At 38.5% G+C, this 27,765-nt stretch overlaps 1 protein-coding gene across 2 annotated transcripts in view; it reads left to right on the forward strand.

Annotated features, from left to right (window-relative positions):
- The window catches only part of LOC121513676 (RNA-binding motif, single-stranded-interacting protein 3-like), a 237,171-nt gene that overhangs the window by 183,249 nt on the left and 26,157 nt on the right, over positions 1-27,765 (forward strand). For both annotated transcript variants that reach the window (XM_041793581.1, XM_041793582.1), the window contains exons 7-9: positions 2,112-2,218; positions 12,878-12,921; positions 23,524-23,620. In XM_041793581.1, coding sequence (XP_041649515.1) covers positions 2,112-2,218; positions 12,878-12,921; positions 23,524-23,620 — 248 coding nt within the window. The remainder of the gene's footprint in view (positions 1-2,111; positions 2,219-12,877; positions 12,922-23,523; positions 23,621-27,765) is intronic.

Here is a 27,765-nt window from a genome sequence, read left to right on the forward strand (position 1 = left end):
TTAAATAAAATGTTAAACTTAGCTACTTCTCAAGCAAGAAGCCAATAGGTATTGTATTTCTGTAACCTGGCATGGTAAAAAAATACTTTTCATTCCCGTCTTGATTAAAATGACATTTTTAAGGCTCTATCAGAGTGCAGTTTTCCTTTCTGAGAATCTACACAAAAGATCTGTTTCCTGCATGTGTGTTTGACCTTTTACTACTCAGCTGATTAGCATCAGACTAGGTGATAGACATCAAGAGGGCTCCAGAAATATGTAGCTAAAATATCTCAATCGCCCCCCTGTGGCTGGCTTCAGTATAGGCGATAAGTATATTGCCTCACTGTTAAATGCTTAAAGTTCCATTCGACTTTTAAAGAAAAGAAGAAAATGTTTTTAAAATAATATGTTTATTCAACCAAAATATTGATTTTACTTTAGTTTATTTCAGTGTCCGGCCCTCATAGTGTCTGTCAAGAAAAAGATGGCGCTTGTGTGAATGGAGTTGATGACCCCTGACATATAGGCTCCAAAACGTTAGAAACATGTGCCAAAATGGTCTTGACTGTAATTCTAAGAGTTACCCTTGATCAACATGTTCATGTTCTCAGTGTGCATTACATTAGGTGGAAGATGTGAATGCATCTCTAAAGAAATCGACCACTAACATGACCCCTACATGATCCACTCTGTTCCGTCTATTAACTCACTATCACTCAGTCTTTAATGAATATTTCTCCTCTCTCTCCTTCATATCTTTCCTCTTCTATCTCTCCTTCATTTTCTTCTCTACTTGAGAAACTCTTTAAAAGTCCTCCTTTCTGCTGGATCAGTTTTTCACTCAAGGAGCACTCTAAAGAGTTTTTTTATGAATATTTTTTTTCTAGCTAAAATTTTAAGAGGAAACTCTTAGGAAGCGTCGTTATCTTATGAACTTGCATGAACTTCTTTTCTTTTTAGATGATTAATAAGCAAAATAAAAGGCTGCTTTTAAATTAATATCTGACAAATCTCTGCATGTAAACCTTCAAACAACAACAGGAAATACAAGAAATGTACCGAATTTAGGTTCTGATTGCAAATGGATGTGGCTTAATGGATGTGGCTGTCCTGATCCTCCTTTCAGCTGGCATCTGAGAAGAGGATCAGGAGAGGGGGGCAGAACTTTCTTCCAAGCAGGGAGGGCAAACAGAACCCAGGGGCGGCGCTAGGCCAGGTGCACATGTTTTTTGTTATAGAAGCTTGAAGAGTGATTTTTGCATAATATTTCCACTTTAAAAAAAGACAAATAAATATATCAAATCACCAAAGACAACATGGAACATGTTGAAACATGAACTGTCTCTTGAATTTCTGACTTTGTAAGTCATCAAATGTCTGTGCTGAGTGTCTTGGCTCATGTTAAGCTTAACATACTCTTTGCAGTGTTTGTTGAATCATCTGTTGCATAAATGTTTGTCAGAAGTAGAAACCATGAGTCAGTCTTTTAAGAAAGTCTACAGAAATGTCTGACACATAACAAAGTCCCTTTTCTTATGGATAATCCCGCTACAGTCCAGCCACTTCCTCCTTTGAGTGTGCAGCCTGTGAGGTTGAAGTTAGAGTTGGGTGAACTTATGTACAGGAGGTCACACTCTGCTAATCGTGTTTGTTATTGGAGCTTTCTACTCTTTCTGGTCCAGAAAGGAGCCATGTTGTCTTTGGAGCGATCATAATCGCAGAGTATCGCCCGGGGTCAGATTGTGTGAAGTTATTTGACGTGTTAAGTACGCATGTTTGGTTTGTCGTTTAGACCACGCTCATACAAGCTTTGATGATTCGCCTGCGGTTTTATTTCTGCTGTTGTTGAATTGCAATTGTAGGGTTGCAGCGATGTTAAGATAACTGCTCTTGTTTAGATGTTTGGATTTTGAAGATAAATGTAAGAGCTGAAGAGCTGTTTTCAGGTCCACATGATTTATGTTGTGATTTGGTTTCAGCCGCAGCATAAATACGTCTTTAAATCTTATCTCTGAAATGTAATTCAAACATAATCTAATGCATGAATTTGTACTTTTTCCTGCTATTAAGATGATTAATGCGTCTATGTGTTTGTCCTTGTCTCCCTCTCGGTCTGACTCACGCTGCAGCCCCTGCAGAGCCGTTGCTGTGCAAGTTTGCTGACGGAGGCCAGAAGAAGAGGCAGACCCAGGTCAAGTATCCCCAGAATGGTCGACCATGGACGCGGGAAGGAGAGGTGAGACCTGCAAGTTTATTTAATCATCAATATGAAAAAAAGCTCTTCTTCGTAAAAGATCCCATTTAACAGCCGCAGGAGCTTTGTCTTGGAAGTGCAACAAGAGAAAAATGTCTTTTAACCATTTTTCTAAGACATAATCCCTTTTACCCTCTGCCACTTTGAAAGAAAGAGTCTTTCCTCAGGCAGAATTATGCATCAGCAGACATTTCCCAAATCTCCAAGAGCACTTTATTTCTCACAGTCAGAATAAGTACACTGCGGCCTCTTATATGGTTTTCAACAGGGAGTAGTCAAGTTAACTAAACAAAGAAGTGGTGTTATTGGAACTTAGTCACTGCTATGAGAACTGTGTGTCTAAAAACCAACTTTAAACCATTTCCGGCTCAGATTTCTTGCAAAAGCACAACAGGAACCCAGTGAAAATAGTCAGAAAAATGGGTTGAAATACATTCAAGCTGTTCAACGGATTGTTCTTTAGTATTTCCCAGCCCAGTGTTGAGTTAAGTGTGATCTTCTTGACATAAAACTGAATAGAAAGTCCAAGAAGTCATCCTTTTTGACGTTCTTTTTGACATCAGTTTCCGTTTCAAATTTAACCAACATTCAATGGCCTGACAGGCCCCCCTACAGCTTCATTATCAGCTTTCATTTCCAATAACACTCTTCAGGGCGGATTAGAGAAGCTGCTGACAGTATGAAAGCTGACATATACAAAGGTTGATAATTTTAAAATCAAGGTTTCTGCAAAACACCAATGCCAAGTTCTTTTCCTTTTGTCAAACCTCCCACCCTCAGTCTGTCTGTCATCTTCAGACAAAAATGAAACCTCGGCTGAGGGCAGATTGACTGTTGCACAATGCAGAGAGTTCAGAAGTTGCCGGTGTCAATACCAAAGCTTTAATTTACCGAACAAGAGAAAGTGAATAATAATGTCGCCGCCCACACACTGTGTGCAGTTTGAACCGTTTCCCAACATCACAGTGCTCAGAGTTGGGGAAAGAGCAGGGTGGTGAAGTGAAATGAAATGGAACCAGGCTGAAACAAGAGCCGCCACAACATAAACAGGATATAATAGTGTGTGTGTGACCTGTTTGTGTTTGTGTCAAGAGGAAGAGATTGTAGGTTTAGGTTTTAATTTGTGAGGACAAAGACTGACACAATATAACTGACAGGAGAAGCCAACAGAGATAATCAGCAGGCCTCTTATTGACATTTATGATTCATTGGCTGGATTTAGAATAAGAAATGATGGGATGTTTGTGAACAAAAGGATATGTGATTCACTACAGAAGGATAGAAACCTGAAAGAAACAACTTATAGCCATGGGGAGAGGATCACTTTGTATTCCTTTTTCATCATTCAGTAGTTTAGTTTCACGATTCAGGAAGAACTGAGATGTCTTGCTGCAGACTGTTCACCTGAGACATCATATAACTCAGAACAAAGTACCTTGATTTTATGGTACAACGCATTTCCAGTTTTAGTTTTAGTTTTTTTTTTTTTCTTTTTTTTATTTACTTTATTCATAAACAAAGTGCGGCATTTACATTCATCAAACAAACCCCACTGAAAACATAACAGACTAAGCTACATGTCAAAAACAAAACAGAAAATGGTCAGAGGTCTAAGATGGGATTAAATCTTGTATAGACCTGTTTAAAAGTAGATGCACTGCTCAAAACAATAAAGGGAACTCTTAAATTACCCATCCCAGATCTCGATGAATTAAATATTCAAGTTGAAAATCTTTTTTGATTACGTAGTGGAATGTGTTGAAAACAAAATAACACAAGAATGTTCAATGGAAACCAAAACCATTAACCCATGGAGGATTGGATTCAGAATCATACTCAAAATTAAAGTGGACAAATCAGAAAACAGGCTGATCCAACTTCTGTGAAATTCCTCACAACTCAAAATGAAGCTCATTATTGTGTATGGCCTCTACGTGCATGGATGCACTCCCTACAACATCTGGGCATGCTCCTGATGAGATTACGGTCTGCTGAGGGATCTCCTCCCAAACCTGGATCAGGGCATCAGTCAACTCCTGGACAGTCTGTGCAGTGTACATAAACTGTGGCTCAGTGTAGTTAGCTTTAGCTGTCAGCTTTAGCTACAGCTAACATAGCTACACTAGCTATTTAACAAAGGTTACTACACAAGCCAGTGTAGCTAAGTGAGCTTTAGCAAACATGGCTCAAGCTAACCTGGTTAACTACATAACGTACCTTCACAGCTTACATAGCTGCTTTGTACGCTTAGCTTAGCTATGTTAGCAACATGAGCTTTACCTAATGTAACATTATTTATATCTAAATAAACATCATCTGTAGCTAAGTTAGCTTTAGCAATGTGAGCTATAGCAAACATCACTAAAGCTTATTTGGCTACGTAGATAACATAGCTTGCATAGATGCTTTAAGAGCTTAGCTTTAGCTATGTAAGCTACTTGGCGATGTAGCTAAATTATCTATGGCTAAGTTAGCTTTAGCAATGCAAGCTTTAATGAATTAAGCTAAGGCTGATTTAGCTATGTAGATAATGTAGCTCCCTAGCTTCTTTTTGAGCTTGGATTTAGCTATGTAGCTTGTTATTTACGTAGCTTTGCATCTATTGAAGCTAATAAGTGACATTTGCTGAATAAGAATGTCTTCTTGGAGTTAAAGCTTTTTCCTGTAAGCAGACTGTCTATTCTGCTTTATTAAACATTTTGTCATCAGGTTTTGCAGATCAGGTTTTTAACTGTTAACTTTTAATAACCTTAACACCTACCCTAACCCAAAACAGAAGTTTAATTTGATTTACTTTGAAAGTTTTAGCATCTTTTCCGTTCAGAGATAAATGGTATGCCAGATGAACAGTCTGCGAGAATGGCAATCAGAGATGAACAGTCTGTAGCCAGACTGTCTTGGAAAAATTTGGCCTAAATATCTCATAGCATGACCTTGCAAAGCAGATGGTTACGTCCATTTCTGTGTTTCTCACTGGCGAATTCATCTTGCAAAGCTCCCGTCTGAACCATTCTGGCCCGGTTAGAAAGTGACAGGACCATTAAGCAGTACTTTCGGGCGCGGCAGAGTCGCGACGTAAGCAATCAGCAACAAGAGGTCCCTGCAATTATGGCGAAGAGATTAGCGTGGATGCCGCTGAAGTGCCTATTTTGTCAGAACTTGACAACATTTCATTGTTAAAAGAAGAACAAAGAACAACGTTGAGTTGTGTTGAGTCGTGTACTGACATGTCTATAGACGCCATGGTTCGTGTTATGCAGTTCTGTCTAGAGTTTACTCCTTTGGTAGGGGCGCAGCTCGGTAGCAGCTACGTCATGTGTTTTGTTGCTCTGATTGGCCCGTAAAGATGTGACAGACAAAATGTTCATCCAGTCACCCTCTAAGTTTTTTCAAAGGCTCTGCCATTTCCCAAACACTGTCTATGAGTGGCCAGGTTACACAGCATATTTCATTAAAAAGATGTATGAACACCTAATGCTAAGCTACCTCGTTTAGCTATTCAAATGTTTGTTTGAACCCTGACCAGTTTCCCAGTCCCTGCCACTAAAAACACCCCCACAGCATGATGCTGACACCCCCATGCTTCACTGTTGGGCAGGTGATAAGAGATGCCTGCTTTCCTCCAGAGATAACGTTTGGAATTGAGGCCAAACATTTCAATTTTGATTTAATCAAACCACAGACTTTTGTTTCTTACAGTCTGAGTGTGCTTCAGCTGCTGTAATGCAAACTCTTTGTGGGCTTTTATATGTTTTGAACTAAGAAGAGGCTTCCATTCAGCCACTCTGCCATTAAGCCCAGATTGGTGGAGGGCTGTAATGATGATTTTCCTTCTAGAGCGTTGTCCCATCTACACACAGGATCTCTGGATCTCAGGCAGAGTAACCATCAGAACCATTGTTGTGATTTTCTATCACTTTTTGCTATTTTTATGTCAGGATTGTGAAGAAGTGGTCCTTTGTAGCTGTTACTAGTGGCTTTGTTTTTATCTCTTGATCAAAGTGTTTCCTTGTGTTTCTCTTATGTTGTAATTGTCATTGGCTTCTTGATTTTGTATTTTGTCCCCATGTTGGTCTTTGAGGCTGTTTCATGTGGCTTTTTGTCATCAACTTTGGTTCCTTTACTTACAGTCCATACATTTAGTTGTTAATGTGATGATGTTTGTTTCTCTTTGTTGTAATTTGCATCTGTGTTTATGTGGTCCTAGTTGATTTTTGGGCCCTTTGTGGCTATTTACAAGCACAGATGAGGTATTTAGTTTTCTGTCTGTTTTGATAGTTGTCAGTGTGATGATTTTTTATGTTGTTTAGTCGTTTTGAGTCCCTTTGAAGTGATGCGATATCTCTTGTTGTTTATGAGTCATCAGTCTGGTCCATGTGAGCATTTTTAAGTCTCTTTATTGTTGTTTTGTATCTGCATGTTGTTGTTTTTTCAATTCTATTGTGGTTATGTATACGTAGATTTTTTTGTCAGTGTGGGTCTTTGAAGTTGTTGATGTGATGATGTTTATAACCTCTTTATGTCATTTTTGTTCCCATTGAAGTAGCATTTTGTCCTTTTGTCAGTATTCATAATGTTTTTGGCATAACTTGGACTGTTTGTTACTTTTTTTTTCTCTTTTCTGTTTATTGCTCTAGTTGTTTTTTTTTTGTTTGTTTGTTTGTTTTGGTGTGTTGTGTGTCTCTTGGTTGTTGATTTTAATTCCTTTGTTGTCTCAGACTAGTGAATGCATGGCTCTTGAGCCACAAGTCGCTTTTTTTGTGATGACTTGTGGCTCTTCTAAGTCTTACTTGAAAAAAATAATTCCCCAAAAAATTTAAAAAGGGGAATTCTGACCTCAGAAATGATCCATCGCAAGTCACATCAACCAGGTTGATTCCCACACGTATACATAGGCTTTGATTGTTTAATTGTCCCCCTTTATTTTTTTGTCCGTATATTTCCATCACTATAAATATCACTGATCATTAAGAAAAGGAACAAAATAGGTTCCCAACCTGACTTTGTACTTTTGTTTGACTTCAGTAATTCAAAGTGGATATTTGTGTAGGATGAGGTCTAAACCAGCTGTTGCATGAAAGAATAGATCTTTAATTCAACATTTTTAAAATTGTATCATTTATCTTTTTTTTATTATTTTCAAAAATATAACTTTTAGGCCAATCATTCTGATTTAAGTCATCTCATCAAACACACTTAACCAAACACATTCAGTGAAGATATGTAGTCATGAAATGCATTATTTCACTTTTTATCACTTATCTGATGTATTTTATCACTGATTTTCAGGATTTTATAACTCTGTCTTCAATGTTTACCATATTAAAACTAATCTTTTTAAATGGATTAGTTATTGTGTTATTGTATTTAGATATGCTGGTATATTAACAAGAACACAGTGAACAAAGAATAATGCAAAATGAACAAAACCATCATCTGACAGAGCTGACAAACATCTGAAAGAGTTAACTATGGGGATTTAAAAGAATTGGCATAAAATAGCTTTTAAATCCAAATAATAACCTTAACTGACTCATACTGTTTAAAATTTTGTATTCACTGGAGTTAATAATAGAGTTTGACAAACATCTGATGAATTGACAAACATCCAACAGAGTTGACGAGATCTGACAAAACTGATGAACATCTTATTAGTTGACAATAGGGAGGGCAAGTAATAGCAAAAACATGATTTTTTCAAATAATTACCTTAATTGGCTACAGACAAACAAAACAAAACAAAAAAGAAAGTTCAACCCAAGCTCTGCGTGCTCTGATTTTTGTTTTTTCTTTATTTAGTAGCCGACAGAGTCAACCAACATATGGAGTTGACAAACCACTGAAGGAGTTGACCATAGGGATTAAAATTAACGGCTTAAAGGAGTTTTTACCCCAAATACCTTTACAGACTCTAGATAATTGAGAAGAATGAAAGGGGAACCAAACTCTCTACATTCTTTTAGTGATGAAAATCTGACTGAGTTGAAAATGGGGATATAAAGTAATGGCCTCAACCAGCTTAGTAGCTACTTTTTTAAAATTTGTTCTTTTTGTTTATTGGATTATTCCTGGTCTGCAGCTCTGTGTCTTTTTGTCATTGTGTTATGTGTCTTTGTAGTTTTTACATGTCTCTTTGTCATTCTGTATCTTTTTGGCCGTTTTTTGTTGTTTTGTTTGTGTCTCTCATCATAATATTGTAGCTGTTTGCTGCCTCTTTGTTGTTGTTTTTTGTCCTTTCATCATTTTGTGGCTTTTCATTGTGTCTCTTTGCAGTTGTTTTGATGAATGTGTTGCTGTTTATGAGTCTTTCATGGTGTATTTGTCATCGTGGTGGTTGTTTGTAGTCACTTCAAACAGTTTTCTCAGATCAAAGGACCCCCCTGAGTATTTTGGCCCTGATACCTCTCCCCATTGGGTCAGATCAGTCATTTATGCATGAGGTTGCATTGTTGCAACACAGAGATATGAAGTTGTGTAAACATATGTAACATCTCAAGATAAATGTTCACATATAACATCCAAAATGAGGCAAAAGTGAGTGATGCTGTGCAGTCAGTGGGTTTAGATGAAGCTTTTAGAAAATGTAGAGGACGAGTTTCAAACAGAGAGCTGTTTTAGAGAGTTGATCTCCTCCAGCTCTGTTCAAACACGCCACTCAATACATCAACAAGGAACCAGCAGGGAATATCAATTTAGCCTAAGGTGAAAACTATGACTCTTGTCTATGTATAATGTATTTTCATCTGCTTTAAATCAGATGTTGCTTCCAGAACGGGTACGATAATTATCCGTAGCTTTGCAATGATTCTTTTTTTTTTTTGCTATTTGGTGTCATCAACTGTCGGCACTCAGTGTTATTGCCTGTGCTGTCAATATTCCCCTTATCTTGGCAAGAGACTGTGTTTGGGGAAAACCAAACATCTCAGCCGAGTTCAGCGCCGGGGCACACTTTCAACTCTGGCCAATTTGGAGAAGAGTGACTTGTGTGGAATATCGAACAAGTACAAATGACTTGTGTATGGCTGCAGATAGAGGGGGGGTGGGGGGTGTTAGTATTTTAGCAAGATAGAAAAGAAAAAAAATTTTGATGACTGAATGAAGTTTTTTAACATTGCCAAGAGGCAGACAAGTGGATGAAGATCTTTTTCAAAGCTGAGCAGCGAGACGCACAATCTCATTCACTTACACGTCCTAGAAGAAAAGAGACATGCACAGTCATACTGATGCACACTTGACTTCAAATGTCAACATTTAATGACATGGAGGAGGAAGACAGAGTACTTAGATACACTCTTGTAGCTCTGAGTGTCTGATACTAATATATAATACCACTGAATTGCAAAGCCTTATTTATTTCATGTATTCTGGGTCAGAACTCTGGTTTGAAACTGATAGAGACTGCTGAAGGAAAACTACAAAAATGTGCCTTCTTGTTGCTCTGTGAGAAGGCCACCTCCAGTTTTGGTGTATTAGCATGCCGTTGATTGTGATAATCTAATTTTCCCATGTTAAGTACTGTAAAATCTGGAATATAAGTCATACTGCTGTATGAGAAAGTGTATTTTGGTGGTTTCTCAGCAGTTCAAAGGCTTCAACTGTCATCCAGCATGATGGTTGTCATTATGTTCAGCAGTGTCGACAATGTGTTTGTGTGAAGTTGTGTAGCCTCCGTTTCCATCTTAAGCAGTCTGTACTCCTGCTAAGCTACAGGTATGGCAGTTCAGCTCTCATAATTGTGTACTAAGGACCCAAAGCCATTGTTGTGCCTAAATGAGCTCAATGAACACACTCATATTTCAAATGAACAGTAAACTGAGCTGTTTTGAAGTGATGAATTAAATGTGAGCTTCACTCTGGAGAATGATGGTCTAGGTACCAAAAATTCAGAGCACTGAGAGCAGACGTTGGACTGACAGCCAGGGCTGCCCCCCTTAGATTTGACTGGGCCCCTGAAAAACCTAAAGAGTGGACCCTCCCCAGTTGTGATTTACTGATGATGTCAGTGTATGTGTTGGATTAGTAGCATTGGTGCTAGCATCCTGGCTGACTGTTACCTCATTTTGGACTGGAATGTTAATCAAACTACAGCTGGGTTCTGATGTTGGAAATATTTATTCATCCTATTTTTTACCCCTTTCCACCACTTGTTACCACCATTTTTGCTACTTCTTTTTTCTACGTTAGACAAATTTTTGCTGTTTGTTGCCATTTTTGCCATTTATCACCTGTTTTGGACATTTTTTTACACTGCTATTCAATTTTTGCTGCTTTTGGCCATTTTCCTCCCTTTCTTTTGGCACTTTATCCCATTTTTTTGACACTTTTTACCCAATGTAATTGCTTTCCATCCATTTTTCTAATTTTCACCCTTTGTTATTGCTCTATACTTTTTACCAATTTTTTGTGTCTTTCTTCCCATCATTGCTACTTTTCACCCTTGCAACTTGTTTTGGCACTTTATCACATTTTTGCCACTTTTACCATTTTTTTTTTACCACTTTCCTTCTATTTTCACCACTTCTACCTGTTTTAGCCTCTTTTTTTTTTTTTACCTTTTTGCCACTTTAATTTGGCAGTTTTATCCCAGTTTTTTCTTTTTTTGTTTTTGCTTTATTGGCTCTTTCAACCCATTTTTACCACTTTTTACCCATTTCTGCTACTTTTTGCTACTTTAACTCATTTTCACTATTTTTACTCATTTTTGCAACTTTCTGCCCATTTTTGCCACTGTTCCTCCATGCAACATGTTTGGTCATTTATCCCATTGTTGCCCTTTTTTGTCTATTTTTTGCCAGTTTTTAACCATTTTTGCAGCTTTCTGCCCATTTCTGACACTTTTTGCCAATGTGCCTTTTTTGTCATTTCATCCGATTGTTTGCATTATTTACCCACTCTACTGTTTCTGCCCATTCATACCACTTCTTTTTGCAACTTCTAATCATTTGTGTGTTTTTCCACAGTTTTGTTGTTGTTTTTCACTTTTTACTCATTTTCTACATTACTTTCCTGATCGTTTAGTTCAGTTTGCCCATCCACATCGTCAACATCACCAATAGAAAAGGTAATTCTGTTAAAAGGAAAGGGGTTTACATTTCTGAAAAGGCTATATTTTTCTACAGCATAATTGAATTTAAAATAATCATGTTTTGTTGCCTTCTTAAGAGTGTTTATTATGCAGTTTGAATATTAAATATGGTTATATTATTATTGTTAACTTTACAATGAACCATTATTGTGCTGACCTCCATGGGCCTCCAGTTTGGCTAGGCCCCAGAAAGCTCTCCGTCCATTACAATACACAGTGAACGGGGGCATTTTCAGTCATGAGTGTTTGCAGCTGAACTTGCAGTCATGAAAGAGCATGACCATGACAAAGCTTTAGACAGATAACCTCAAATACCTCCTAGTGTTTTGTACAGGTGTATTAGTCACTGGTGGGAAGGGTGCAGCACTTTTAGATGTAAAAGTAGGTTATAAATTTGTACTAGATTTTTATGTTAAATATTTATAGTGGGCTCCACAGCTCTGGATAGTGTTTAGAGACAGCTGGACTCATTAAAGTGAAATGTAATCTTTTTTATTTTTTACTAATGGAGCAGTTCTGGTTGTTGCCAGCTTGAGGACTGACAGTACAGATGTTTGCTTTTACAACAAGAACCAGCTATGTGTTTGGCAACTCAGAGCAACTGATTTACCAGTAACCATTTGTCTTCATTTAATCCAGATTGTTCATTTATCTTTTATGTGTTCACAAAGCTACACATTTGGAAATAAGTGTTTATGTTCAGTTAAGTTCAAAGTCAAACAGTTGTGTTTCTTTGAGGACAGAGTGGATCCAGAGTCTGTTTCTCACAAAATGAGTCTATCTGTAGATTTTGTGTTCATCCAGCTCACCTCTGACAGTTTTACTTCTTGTTAAATGTGGATAAGATTAACAGAATTTACCAGATTTGTTTTGAAGAGATGTGTTATCAGTTATTTTTTACAGTTATTTTTGGCCTGTTTTGAATAAGTATCAGCTATGAATAATTTACTAAATGCTCACACTCATAATTAAGACAGTTATTGAGGAAGATGAAGATGTTTGGGATTCTTGGTATTACCTGTTCCAGAAAATAGACAGCAGTGTGTCTAAAATGATGTGGATTTAGGACAGTTACCAGTGAAGTACCACAGGGATCGAAGATTGATATTTTATCAATGTCAATATCAGTAGCAATTATGTATAAATCAAGAAATACCCTGAAGACCTTATAAATATTTAATCACTGATTGTTACACAGTAACTCTCCAACACAATCTCTTGTTTTATATATCTGTGAGTATTGCTGCGCATGATGAGTACACTTTAAGTGTCTCACTTGCTCACACCTACTTATGCTGAATAACTTTATTAAACATAGTTCTGACTGGCTCTTCTGATATCAATTAAGCTTGAGGACTTCATGAATTGTTCTTTATTTAGCACAGGGTTGTCAGGGAAATTAAAGCTATTGTGTTCAGGAAAATTCCTTCCTGCAGTTTTTCATTCTCATTGAATTATTTAATAATCATTTTTTACATCAAAATCTTATTAAAGTGTGATTTAGTACTCACATCAAGTATTTTAACCTTTAGCTGTCTCTTCTGTTTTTTCTCCAGAGTGGCATGGCGCTGACATATGATCCCTCCGCAATGCAGAACGGGTAGGTTTGACGTTTAACATCCCAAGTTTCTCAATACGGTCTGTTGTTAGCTATGTATTTTTCTTCACTAAAAGTTACCAGCCAGCTTCGTGCTGTGTTTTTGTTTATTTTGTGAGAAATTTCACAAATCCATCAGCCACAGTGGCCTATGGGGCATTAAAATATGATAGAATATGATAATAGAGAGAATTGTCCCAGAAAACAGTAAATTTAATCCCCAAAGTCTGTCTAAGCTCACGGAGCCAGGCAGCTGCACTGTAGCATTTTTTTATTATTTGAGAGGATTGTATCTCTTTTGAATGGGTGTTGCTTTGGCTAATTCAGCCAACACGCCCAAACCATTCTAGAGCAGATATTACTGCCTCATTATTCATGATTTTGAAGCTTAATTTGATCAACTTTGTGGTGTTTTTCATGACTGAAGTTTGGGCACAGTGGCCTGTCATACAGCAAATCTAAAATAAAGATTTTTTTAATCACTTTACAGGGACTTTAATGTTCACTTGGGGTTACTGTACATCATAAAGTTGTTGCTCCCCTTTTTATTCCAGGCATACATTTAAGATCTACTGGGAACAGCCCCACGACCCACATTTGGGTCCTGACCCAGCAGTTGAGAACCACTGATCTAGAATATATAGAAGTTCCACTTCTTACATTAAATCACAGGAAAAAAAAAAGAACTTTTTCATGATATTATATTTTTGAGGTGCACCTGTATACAGTATCTCTGATTTTATTCCTGCAAGTTTTCTTTTGGTTTCCACTCTCTGACTAATATTTGTAAAGCAAAACCCTCAATTAATCCAGAGTCCCTGTTAGTGAGCCTTTAGGAAATTGACACCTTCTTACATGCAGCAATCCTGCAGAGATGTACACATCAGCCTTCATCAGCAGTAATACGTACGAAAGCTCTTGCATGCAAATGAGCAGACCACACACACGCTTAAATATTCAGATACAACTCAAGCATCACTACAACACATACTCAGACACACACTTTCTTTGTCGCGCTCTCGCCCTCATTCTCAGATCTCAGCGCCGTACTCTGAGCCTTTATTAATGCACCTATGCATACAAGCTGTCAGACATGTAGGTTTTGATTGCAGACAGGGAAGTTGGGCGGTGTTGCAGCGCCCGCTGTAAGACTTTCGTCAGCCTGGGCTATCTGCAGTGCTCTCAGGCTGAATGCAGACAGCCCAGCGTCTGCTGGTTTCAGGGGGGAAATTGGAGATCGGTCCCGTCTGCTAGGAATGCTGCTGGTGATGCAGCCCCAGGAGACGCTTCCCTGCAACTCCGTCTTTTTTTCTCTTCCTTTTGTCGACTCAGTACAACTCACTCTGTGTCCATACTTTCTTTCTCTTTTCTTTCTTTTCTTTTGTGCCTTAAACATTTGACTTCTCTTTACCTCAATCAAACATATCTTTTCAATTTTTCCCTTTTGCTTCTAGCAATATGGTGTTTTCCAGTCTTTTTCCCTACTTATCTTTATCCCTACTCTCTACTTGCATGCAGGATGCTCTACATGTGGTCATTTCTGGTGTCTTAGTGTCCGTGTGTGTCCTTGCCCATGTATAAATGCATGCTAACACATGAGCATCTGTGCGCTCTCATCGCTTAAGCCCTCTCCAACCTCTCTTCCGAGGTCACTCGAGCTCCTTCCGGCGAGCCACTAAATGACTGTGAAATGCTAATGCAGCTAATTAGAGAGGAGAAAAGCAGGGAGGTGAGGGGGGGCAGGATAAAAAGAGAGGACTGGGCAGGTCAAGAGGAGGGCAAAGGCAAAAATAAAGTCAGCCCAAGGAGAGGGGAAGGGTACAAATCAATTACAGGTTTTGCAAGTCTCTCTGAGCTGGAGGATGGCTGGTTTTTAGGGTTTGATGCCAATCTCATGTTATTGGAAGCATGTGTCCCAACTGGCCAGACTGCATTGGCTTTCTGCCTGTTCCTGACTTTATCAGGGAGACACGAAATTCACTTTCTCTGGGTCTCTCTTCCCCCAGTCTCCCACCTCCTATCTGGTCCATTTGCCATCTTGTCTCTCCGTTTGTCTCTTTTTGTACTCTCCCTTCATACTCTTTTGCTCAACTCTCTTTCTCCCCTCTCATCTGCCCACACACGTTTATATTTTAGCATGCCGCCCCACATTTCATCGCCAAAAAAGTCACTGAGGTCGGCACTAAATCATCCTCTAAATTTTCAGGGCGAACTCCTGACAGTGCAGCGAGGTCACACCGGGGATTCATAGAGAGGTTTTAAATTCAATCTCGCTGTAATGTTCTGTTCGCAATTACATGTTTAGTGCATTGTTTAAATAGCCGAGCTGGAGTCCCTATTGACAGCGAGCTGCTCAGGACTAATAGCCTCCATCAATAACCTTGGATCTGTCCTCTACCTACTCTTTCTCTCTCTCGATACACGTCACTCTAATGAAAAATACGATAAACACAATCAGAGAAGCATATCGAATAACACGGCTGTGCTTGCTCATTTGTATTCATCAGTGATAGTAATACAGTTTCTGTAATGCAGCTCATATATTAATTGTCAGTCAAAAAGATGGATCCACACCGCTACATAATCAGGAGAGTTTTTTCCTCTTCTCACTGATCACCACTTTGAGATGTTCCATTTCTTTCTCCAACCTCCACGATTTATCCTTTTCAACTTTTTCCATTTCAAAGGACATACAAAGTTGAAGCGTGTAATTGAATGCAGCTTTAAAGTGCTATTGCATAAAGATTGTGTGAGTAACTTTTATCCTGTATTGATCTTGGAAAAATATCATGGACAGAGCAGACTTTTTACCTCTTTCAGTACATTTACATGCACAGTTGACAGGCAACTCGCATTGTAAGGTGGATACTGGGGTGGTGGTGGTCCTGTCCTTGTCCCCAAATGCAGTACCTACTAAAAGCATTTACTCTTTTGGATGTTTTACCTGTTTATTGATTTTATAAATCAATCATGGTCAATATAATTTAGCTTTTTGATGCTAGTAGTCTCAAATTTTGTGGAATGGAGTTCAACCGAGTGCAGTGATTTGCTTCATGTGATTGTAGTATATGGAAAGTCCAGTCACTGGTTAATCAGAATTCATGGCTCCCATTACACCATGAAACATAAGGACACTCCAAGCAACAGGCTGTCCTCACAAACTGAATGAAGATGCAAGAAGGAGACTAGTGAGAGAGGCCACCAAGACACCTATGACTATTCTGAAGGTGTTACTAGCTTCAGCAGCTGAGATGGGACAGATTCTACAACAACTGTTGCAATCAGATTAAATCTTGACTAGACTTCACCAGAAGGCATGTGGGAGACTCCATGGACAAGTGGGAGAAAGCTTTTTGGTCTAATAAGACCAAAATGGCGCTTTTTAGTCACCAGACAAAGCATTATGTTTGGCAGACACCAAACATTACATTTCCCCACAAACACACCATCCCCACTGTGAAACATGGTGGTGGCAGCATCATGCTGTGGGGATGCTTCTTGTTAGCCAGTTGGAAAGCTTGTAAAGGCAGAGGGTGAAGTGTATGTGGCAAAATGTATGGAAATCCTGTAAGATAATCTCATTTGGTCTTTAACACCCCTTTCCCACTGGCCGAAAACCCGTTTAAACCCTCTAACAATCGGCTCCTGTCGGCAGTGGGAAAGGCTCTAATCGGCATTCAGACCCAGGTCAACTGACCCTGCAATGGACACCGGTTTTTATCGGCTCGCCTCCAATCGGCTCCAGTGAGAATGTCACACCTGGGTGAACACGGGATAACTTTGGCGTAACGTGCCTTCGTTTATATTAATACAAGTAATACGTTCCTTGCCTGTTGTGATCTCATGGATCCTTTTTGTTGTTGTTGCACAGAAACTTTATTCTGTCAGCTGTGCGTTTAAGCCTGAGGATGCAGGAGTTTAAAGGCAGAAGTTTCACAGCACTGCGGCACAGTTTAACGGGGCATTTAAACACAAAAATGCCCATGTCATAACGAACATATCCACTGAGAATTTTTTTTTTTTTTTTTCCCAAGGACAGATTTAGCTGATTCAACCTGTTAAAACCGTATGGATTATCTCATAAAGTGCCATGCATCCTGTCCATGCACAGCTGGAAAGAGAGATCCTTTTCAAACAATATAATCTATTAACCTTTCATTTATTTATTTATTGCATTATTTGCCTCTTGGAAATGATCACATCGATCCTCTTTTTTGTTTGTTATAACACAGAAACTTCAGCTTTTCAGCTGCACATTAAAGCCTGATGCCCGCTGCTGTTGAAGGAGACAGTATAGGCAGAGGTTTCCAACACTGCAGCACAGTTTAACATACAAACACAAAAATGCTTGTCTAGCTCACTCTTGTCATAATGAAGATATCTACTGAAAGCTATTATTTTTTTGTGAACAAGTCAGGCTTCTACAGCCTTGGATTTCTCATGGCGTATCACGTGAGAAGTGCAGTGCTTCCTGCTTAAAAATGTAGCTGGAGAATAGGAGACTTTTCTAAAAGGTTGTTTCTATTTTCCTTTATCATATGTCTGCTCCTTGGAAATGACTATGTATTTTTTTTTTTTTTAGTTTTCACCCTTAAATCTCAGTCTGAAAAGTCTGCCATCTCCTCCATCAGCTGTTAAGCCAGATGAAAGCTGATAGAGGAGACCAGAGTTTGGCCGGCTGAAGTTTCTGTTTTAAATCATTAAAAAGATCGGTTTGCCTAATATTTCCAAGAAGCAGATAAATGTGAAAATTGAAATGGAAACATTGTTCATAAAAGGTTCTCCTTTACTTTATTTGGCTGCGCTCATAATCCATGAGAAACTCGAGGCTGTGGGAGCTGAATATGTCAGTAGAACATTAATTATTCTCAGCAGATATCTTTGTTATAGAAAGACTGAGCTAGAAAAGCAACGTGATGACATCAGCTTGACATACCAGAGAAAAAAAAAACAGCCATGCAGCTCGTCTGCTGGTGATCAGACCCGGGTCTACTGGCAATGGGAAAGGAGTCACTAAGAGAACTATTGCTTGGAAGAAGACTTTGCAGCAAGACAATGACTCAAAGCATACAGCAAAAGGTTGATCTTTCTTATCCACTGACAGGACTAGTCACAATTTTAAAAATTAAGAATTTCTCTGTCTTTGAAAATTTTAGAAAACAGAGTTGAAAGATCTTTGAAAAAAAATCATGCCTACTTTTTAAATTAACATAGATCTTATAGTGCAGAAATTCTACAAATAGTATCTTGTCATTTATCTTTTTCTTTTTAATCAATGCTCAATGTCCTATGCCTTGTCCTATGTAATTTTTTTATGATTAATGTGTATGTTGTCTTGGGTGAAGAGCTCCAGAGACATTTTCTTTCACTGTGGTACACAAAAAGTTAATTTTGAATCTTGATCTTGGTTTCTAAGAACATAAAACCTAAGGAAAGGAAGGTAAACTCATCTTTTTACAGGCAAAAGGTACCCTGGTTTAACCTAGGTGAGAAATATACGTATTCATGCTTTGTGCGGGTATTGGACCTTGAAAGGCGTCTTGAGCTGTTTTGAATTTGTAAAACACAATTCTGTCAAAAGATTGTGCTTAAAAGTTAAAAGAAATTAAATCAAAGTGCAGGACTGGATGACGTTATCTGAAGTATTCATGTGTAAGTGACAAGGGCAACTCATTTGCAATTTGACTTACATTAGGTAAATCACCCTGCAAATTCTTAAAGGATGCAAATTTAAATGCAAAAAATTCAGATTTGCATGTGCTGCAACTTAAAATCACAAAGTTCTGCAAAAAGCTAAGACATCTGCATCACTCGCTGCCAGTTTAACCCTTAATCTTTAATGGCAATACTGCAGGGCTGTTAGGGCACTCATTGGCAGCTCTACTGGGGAGTCCTGGGATGCACGTAGCTAGCTTAAGCTGCAGGTTTACTGAGTTTGCAGTTGCTGAGGGTTGGCTTTTGTTGGCTACTGTATTCTTGTTTCTGTTTCTGGTCCAAGTAGTATCATCGACTAGAGTTTGAGCAGAATTTGACTGTAGGAACTCCAACTATTCTTGCTTTTCAAGTTGCTAGTCAGGCCTTAAACAATGAGTTTACACTGAGAAGTTGGCTGTTGTTCTCAGAGACAAATAGAGCTGTCAGATGATAGCCAATGGGTTCTTAGTTTGGTATTAATTTTAGTCCGTTCCATAACCATCTAAAACTGCACACAGGATCTTTAAACAGACACACGCAAAGGAAAAGTGCATGCATGATATATAAAACACTGTTCTCTGTGAAGCTTTACCAAAGAAAACCTAAGGAGATAATAGAGAAAGCTGAAGTTGGAAATCACAAAAAAGTTTATTAAAATCATGTCCTTTCAAGGAGTCAAGAGAAAAATCTAAGTAATATGAGCCAACATCAACAAATCTACGACAGAGCGCACAATCAACCTCTCTCTGAACCACAGCTGAACCTTACAGGAGGAAAAATATTGCCCAAATAATTCATGAGATTTCTTTCTGCTGCCAAGGAAATGAACCATGTTGTATTGTTGAGAAGTAAGGCGTAACTATTGTAGCTTTGCTCTCTATGTACCACTATACTTAGACTCCAACTCACCAAGTAGAGCATAAAAATCCCTGTGAAGCACAATCACTCTCTGGAGCTTATCGCAGCAGTTAGAAACCAACTGCATCCAAACGCCCGGACTGCAGCCGTTTAAAAATATCTGAGGCTTTGCATCTCACAGTTGAGTTCAAAACTACTCGCACTATCAGTGACCGAACAAATGTAATGTGAAACAGAAAGGTCTGAAAGAAAAAAGGCAAGCACCTCTGCAACCAATTTCACACAGAAATGAGATGTGTGCTGGTGTCAGATCAAAGTAACACCAGTCCAAACCCCTTTCCCTCATTCTGGCTGGTTTACTGAGCCTGACCATTATCTCAGGTGTCAGAATGGAGACAGTAGTGTATATTTGATTGTGTCTAGACATTTCGTATGACCTTTGTAGGGGACATATCATGAAAAACCTGTGTTTTCAGTATTTTTACATGTATATTCAGGTTTCTACAAAACCACAAAACCTGTTAAAAGTGACACTGATGGTCCGCGAAGAATCTGCTCTTCTTGTGGCATCACAATAGGTGCCGTCATAATAAGACCTGCCCATTGTAGTAAAATATTTATAATTCCAATTATACCTGCCATATATTTTACGTGCCATATTCCTTTAATTTCTTGGTGATGGATTTAACTGAACTCCAGGGGAATGCCTCAGATTTTTTTTTTTGTATCTATCTCCTGACTCATACTTTTCAATAACCTGTTGTCTGAGTTGCTTGGAGTGTTCTTTTGTCTTCATGGTATAATGGTATCCATGAATACTGATTGACCAGTGCCTGGAACTTCCTGACTCAGGTGTCTTTATACTACAATCACCTGAGATGTATTCACTGCACTCGAGTGATCCCCATTTCACTAACTGTGAGGCTACTAGACTACTATCTTACACATTTCTAAACTTACTTTACTTTTTAGAAATCTGTCACTTTGACAATTAAAGATGTTCTCTTTGTTTTGTTTTGTTTTGTTTTGTTTGCCAAAAAAGTCAAATACAATGAACATGATTGACTCATAGAACAATGAAAGGGTAAAACATCCAAGGAGATGAATTATTTTTATATGCACTGTATACTGCACTCATTGTATCCCACAATGCATTGTGAAAAGAAATGAACAACCAATGGTCACTGGTCCACTAATATACCCATCATGCATCACAGTTCAAAGCTTAAGCTAAGCAGAAAGTGGTGTTTTGACCGTCATGAGTGAGCATTTAGCTCACTGATTAATAATATGATTTTAAGTCTTGGATTCATTCATCATATAACAATTAAACATAAACTTCTCCAAGATATAAGTAGAAACATGGCCGCTGGTCATTCTGCCTTTTCAGTGGCCTCACAAAATTATGTTCTTGGACACACACCACTTTGCGACCTTCTAAAGGCCACCAGAATTATTTTGAAGAGGGTGAAACCTTAAGCCTATGATGTAACACATGCTATATAGTCTTTGCTGAAGTGCTCAGAGAGAGAGAGAATCTTTATCTAGGTCAGGACGCTGTTTGTCTTTATTTCTCTTCAATAAATGGACTATAGTCTTGCAGTTATGAGTTCAGTGTCTGTTTCTATATGTCAGTGTATCTTAGCATCAACCTTGGGATACAACTGACTGTTTAATAACTGCTTTTTTGTCACTGTGACTATGATGACAGTAGTTACGAAGGACATATAAAACATTATCCTAGCATAGATTAAATGGTATAGTCCACAGCAGAACAGATTTTTGTGTGAGTTTAAGGCAGACACTCTCTATGATAGAAGTTGTTAGTGTTCTGTACGTTTCTTGTCACCACTCCACCTCTACTCTGCTAAACCAGTACAGAACCCTGCAGGAGACACACCTGTCAGCACCGCTGTCAGTGATGGCATTACACACTCTTTTATAACTAATTGAAAGTAAACTTCTCAGCAGTATGAATGATTTGACAATCACTGTGATAACAACTTTTTGTTTTGCCTTTTTTTTAACAAAGAAGTCCCATTAGGATTGAAAATCTCATCTTCAGGACGGACTTGGCCAAGGTAGCAGATATACATAATAACCAGTGTACATTATCAAACAACTTAAACAACATGGAAAAATCCCAGCAATCTAAAGAAAACGTGTTTTTCAAATGATCTTTTCAGAAAATCAACTACATGTCTCTGTCACAGTATTCTATAGCATACTCCCCATTTTGCTAAATGATATCAGAGAATCTATTTTAAGCCCCTTTTGAAGATGATTCCATGTTTAAGGTGCATTTAGAAAGAAGCAGATTTCCCCTGGTTTTTAAGCACTCAAGTACAGTGAAAACATTTTGGGATGCTGCAATCACTCATTTTTTAATACTATCTATAGTTTCTATGGGTATTAACATTGCCGAACTAAAGTTCAGGGCATTGATTATCTTTTTTAAAGCAGCAGTTGTTGGCTGACAGCATGGTGAGTTTACCTTCATGAAATTGGAGTACTAGCTTACTCAACAGGGCTACCATTTATTTTTGTATTTAAATATTAACCCCTTAAAGCCTGTTGTCGCATATTTGATAAATACCTTTATGATACCTTTATCTAATCAATATGGTCATATATTACTAAAAAAAAAACTTCTGAATACAATCTGAAAAATGATAAAAATGCCCTCAAGTGGATTATCAGTTACCAAAAACACCCAAAGTATCAAATGATATACAAGAAATGTAAATGTTAAATTTTATGGAAATTTTGATTTTTTTTTTTTTTTTTTTCAGTAGAAAGTGAAATAAACATTTCATTTCCAAAGAATTGGAATTTTCTGGCTATAATTTGTGTTTTCAGGCTTTCAGAGGTTAAGAGACACAGCTCAATCTGACAATTACATAAAACCACAGGGGAAGAATCACTTTATTTTCAGGAGCATGCCCTACTTTTGATTGTTGGCAGCACATCACCTTCCAGCTAGTTACTTTTGGACCTTCCACCTGTTGACCTTGCTAACAAGTTGCCAACAGGATAGTAAGCACTAAACTGATGTTTGACGTGAAGGCCTGGCCTGCAATCTCTGTTCCAGTTCATCCTATAGGTGCTCAATGAGGTTGAGATCACTGAACACTGAACTCATCAAACCCTGTCTTTATAGTCATTGCTTTGTGCGCTGGGGCACGGTGATGTTTGAGTACAAACAGCCTTCCCCAAACTGTTGCCACAAAGTTATAAGCACAAGGTTGTCCAAAATGTCTTGGTATGTTGAACCATTAAGATTCATCTCCCAATTAAGTCTTTCAGCTTTACATATGATCATGCCTGTGATGGAGATAGGAGGTGGAGGTCTACTCTCTGTCTCTGCCTTGTTCTCCCCTCCCTCGCTCCATTATTCAGTCAACAGACACTCTGGGATCGATCGGGCACAGCAACATGGCCTGGCGGATGAAACATGTCCTCTCTAGGTACACAATGATAAATAAAGCACTGCGAGCCACAGAGCAACAGCATTCTGCCTCTGCAGGGTTTAGGGGGTGAAAATGGAGAAAAGAGTGAGGAATCAGAAGGGCAAACAAAGCTATAGGAGAAGTAAACAGTACATAGCACAGATGTTACAGATGCCGCTTCCTCTACAAGGTGAAGCATGCGTAGGTGCTAACATGAAGGGTAATATTGAAATTTTTCACCCACTCACATTAGGGTGATAATTCATTATAATGCATAGCAGTAGAGCAGACTCTTTTGTAACATGATGTGCACTCCGGTGCTGTGTCAAGTCTTATTTAGAGATGTCTTTGATGGTGTGGCGCTGAGTGGAGCTGCAATATTTATTGTTTCCATGACAGCCTTGATGATGTCTGATCCGCTTTGTCAGCTTTGTCTTGATGTGCACCGGGTGGTTGGAAACAAAGGGGAACAAAAGGCTCATTTTCACCTTTGTGTGTGGCTACGTATGGAGAGATAAATGTCTTTCAAAGAGCTTTTGTTTCACTTGTTTGCTGTGTGATGCACATGATTTAAAAATTAAACCCCTTCCTGTGTGTTTTTTAGGTTTTACTCTTCGCCATACAGTATCTCCACCAATCGAATGATTGCACAGACGTCAATCACACCCTTCATAGCGGCCTCTCCTGTTTCAACGTACCAGGTGGGTGGACTTTGCAATCTGCTCATCTAGACCAAGCTTTGAAGACCTGGAAAAGTTCCACATATCATGCTTTTTTCACATCAGAACCATTGCCAAAATGAAACCAATACTCACCCAATCAGAACTTAAACAAAAATAATCCAAGCCCTAATTTTCTCCAAGCTTGATTACTGTACCTCACTTCTACCTGGTGTCAATCAAAGGTCACTGTCTCACCTCCAGCTAGTTCAGAAAGCAGCAGCTAGGCTTCGGGTTTGAACATACAAAATCAAATCACCCCAATTTTGGCTTCGCTACATTGGCTTCCTGTTAGTTTTAGAATTGATTTTAATATTTTGCTCATTACTTAGAAAGCATTAAAGGGTCTGGCTCCAAGCTACATTTCAGAGCTATTGATCGACTATTAGCAAGCCCACAGCTGTAGATCCTCAGGTGGAGGCAACCTGGTCATTCCAAAGTCAAGACGTGAAACTAAAGGGAATAGGGCCTGTTCCATCAGGACCCCTCTGACTTTGGAAGAGACTGCCTGAGGAAATAAGGCATGCAGAGTCAGTCCTGGTGGTCTCAGGTTTTGGTGGTTAGTTCCTGTGTTGGCTGGGTACTCTTTTTTTGATGTCTTATGATGTTGTGGTTCCTGTGATGTTTAAGGATGTGGTAATGCTTTGATTGTTAGGATGTCATGATTCTAGTCATAGTTCTTGTTCTTGCAGTTTCTCAGGATGTCTTAGTTCTTGTGATGTCTCAGGCTTTCTTAGTTCTTTGACACAAAGGATTTTAGAGCTTTTGATATCTTAAGATATCACAGTTCCGGTGATGTCTCAGGATGTCTTACCTCTTTGACGTCTTGGGATGTCATGGTTCTTGTGATGTCTCAGGATGTCTTACCTCTTTGACGTCTTGGGATGTCATGGTTCTTGTGATGTCTCAGGATGACTCAGTTCCCTGACCTTTTAGATGGTCATGGTTCTTGCAGTCTTCAGGATGTCTTAGGTCTTTGACATCTCAGGATGTCTTAGGTCTTTGAAGTCTTGGGATGTCATAGTTCTTTGACGTCTTAGGATGTCTTTGTTTTCGTTGACGTCTTGGGATGTCATGGTTCTTGTGATGTGTGAGGACGTCCTGGTTCTTTAAGGTTTGGGATGTTGTGGTTCTAGTGATGTCCTAGGATGTCTTAGGTCTTTGACGTCTTAGGATGTGATGTCTCAGGATGTGGTTGTTCTTGATGTCTTAGGATGTCTTACTTCTTGGGATGTCTTAGTTCTTGTGATTTCTTGAGAGGTTATATTACTAATGATGTCTCATGTTGACTGGGTAATAGTGTTGTTTGGGTTAGGGTTTAATATGTAGGTTTGGGTATTGTTCTGTTCATCTTCTTTTACCTTAAGGGTTCTATTGAGGTCAATAATGTTGTTTTTCATTCTTTTTTATTTTGCGTTCTGCTGCTTTGTTTTTTGTTTATTCATTGATTTATTTGCATTACAAAGCATTTGTAAACCCTTGTTTCTAAAAGTGCTGCATATTTTAGTGTATTTAGTTATTTTATCACTGCAGACATTTTCAAACTCCCACAAGAAACTGGCTGTAAAGCGTAGGATGCAAGTTTGTGTTTAACAACTTCATAAGCTGCAGAACCTTAAATTTTAGAGTGATTTTATGAGACTTAACAATAACTTCCATTTCTTCAGCAACAGCCAGTATTACTTATTATAAGCAATGCAGACCTTGTGTTTTTTAATATCTTGAAAACACTGAAACCAACATAATTGTGCCTTGTATTGGTTTTAATTGTATATTATGGACTAAAAATTAGACAAATACTGGTTAGACTCGAGTCTTTTCAGGGAAGTGTAGTCAATAATATTTTCTTCATGTTGTTTCCCTCACAAATTAAGGGTTTATGAAACTGTTTTTAAGCTGCACCATAATACTGAATCGATATTTCAAGCTCCAAACTTTAATATGACTTCATTAGCTCGCTTGTTCTTTGGCCATGGGATTTTGCAAAGAAACCAAGTTTCAAGGCAGACACAGCTCCAGTATAGCATCCCATGGGCATCTATTGCAACCCGATAGCAACAGCATGTTGAGTATGGTTAATAACTTGGTAGAAATATGCTAGACTGGAGATTTAGTTCAGTAGCTACAAATCAGTGGCAGTTCAAGTCTCACTTTCAAAAGGAAAACTACAAAAAGACCAAAAGCAACAATGAACTGAACCCACTGACAAGAAGCACTGTTCGTCACTTGGAATAGGTCTAATTTAGAAAGAAAAATAAAATCTTTTGGGGAAAATCTTTGACATAATAAAGGATCAATAAGACCCACTGTTGCAACTCTCAACTATTAACCATAGTAATTTAGGGCCAATCCCACCAACATCAATTTTCTGTCTTAAACAAAAAGTATGTAGATTCTGCTCTCAGGGGGCTTTCAGTCAAAGCAATAACAAAAGTTGACCAGAAAAGATGCAGTGCTCAGCTCTGCAGCCTACATTGAATACCAGGCTCTGTTCTGCACTCTGCACTCCATACAGTGAATACACCTGTATGAGTAAACCAGTGTTTTGTTTTTGTGGATGAATTTTAAGAACAACTTGTTGTTTGCTGTTTAGTCTTATGGAGTGCAATTCTTTATTAGATTAAGTCTTCAGTTTAAAACATGTAGGCTAAGAAGCAGAGAGAGCCTCTCTCTCTTTTGTTATTATTTTGATATAGAGGCCCCTGGTGGCAGAATGTACTTACTGTTGATTTAAGATGAAATTTTCACAAGGTTTTTATATCAATTTGATTCACTTTGCTGATTTATTAGATACAGCTTTAGCTGGATAACCCAGATATTTAGAGCGCAGCCTGGCTGCAGGCCACAGACCTCAGACGCCCCATGTTGCAGACCACTAGAGTGAGACACCACCTCTGTATAGACCCATTTTAGAAGTAACTAAGGGAACACTGGGTCACTTTGCTTCATAAGCTTCGGCTAAAGCTAACATTGGTTTGCTAGCTAGGTAGTTCAAGTTACGACATATGCCCATTTAGCTTTGGCTGGAGCTAACACAGTTTAAGGGAGCCACTTCGCATAACTACTTAAAACCGGTCTAGCTTTAGCAAATGTACCACAATCTATTGTAGCAAGCATAGCTGTGTTTGCTTTAGCTATATTAGATGTGTAAATATGTTACCTAGTTAGCTTACCTAACTAAGATGGCTAATATAGCTTTGTTATCTTTAGATTTAGCTATATTATTTGAGTAGTCAATAAAGCTAAGTTAGCAGTAGCCTCGGCTATGTTAGCTGCTTTAGAGTGTTTTCATGGAGGGCAAGCTTTTTTCCTGTTTAGCTGGCTCCATAAGCATTTTGTAATCCCGTTTTGCAGGTCAGATTTTTTTACTTTTAACATTTGGTATCCTAACCCTTGCCTTTACCCTTACCCTTACCAGTAGTTTAATCTTATTTAATTTTGAAAGTTCTAGCATGTATTTCCCTTCTGACAAATCCAGCTTAATGGTCTGTAAGGCGGGTGTCTGGGATCTGGGATCTGCTGTTGGACTATCTTGATTTTTATGGACCCACATCAATTCAAAACAAGAAGCAAGCAACAGAACTAAGCAGAGCTTTGTGTCTAGTTTCTTCTCGACCTGGAAATGTCTAGTGGGGCCTAAACATTTCAAAGGTCGGGGGCTGCAGATGGTTTATGTTCTTTGTTACTGGAGGCACTTGAATGACTGAGGACAGTAGAAGACATGAAAGCAGAATGGCGGCCTCCAGAAATAGTTCTTGCTTCCTCATGTAGTAGTCTTTATTGTAACATTGATCATGTTTATCGACAAACCATAAACAGTCACAGTAGCTCTGTCCTGGCATCCACCGTTGCAAGACACGGACCGTTACAACTAAAAAGTTAAGGCATAAGGACCTGTTAGAAATAACTGAGGATGTGTAAATGCTCATTAAAAATTTCTAACAGTCATTCTTTAATTAATGTGGACGCTTTAATGATTCTGCTTATTGTTGCTTAAAATAACTAACAAATGTGTATTAAAATCCATTAAGCCATTTCCTTGACATTTGCCCGGATAGAAAGTCCCCAGCTGTTACAGAAAATTACTCAGCCTTTTAAAGAAATAAAGAGTATACATTTGCGATCTG

Source organism: Cheilinus undulatus, linkage group 8 (genome assembly GCF_018320785.1).
Source record: "Cheilinus undulatus linkage group 8, ASM1832078v1, whole genome shotgun sequence".
NCBI lineage: Eukaryota > Metazoa > Chordata > Actinopteri > Labriformes > Labridae > Cheilinus > Cheilinus undulatus.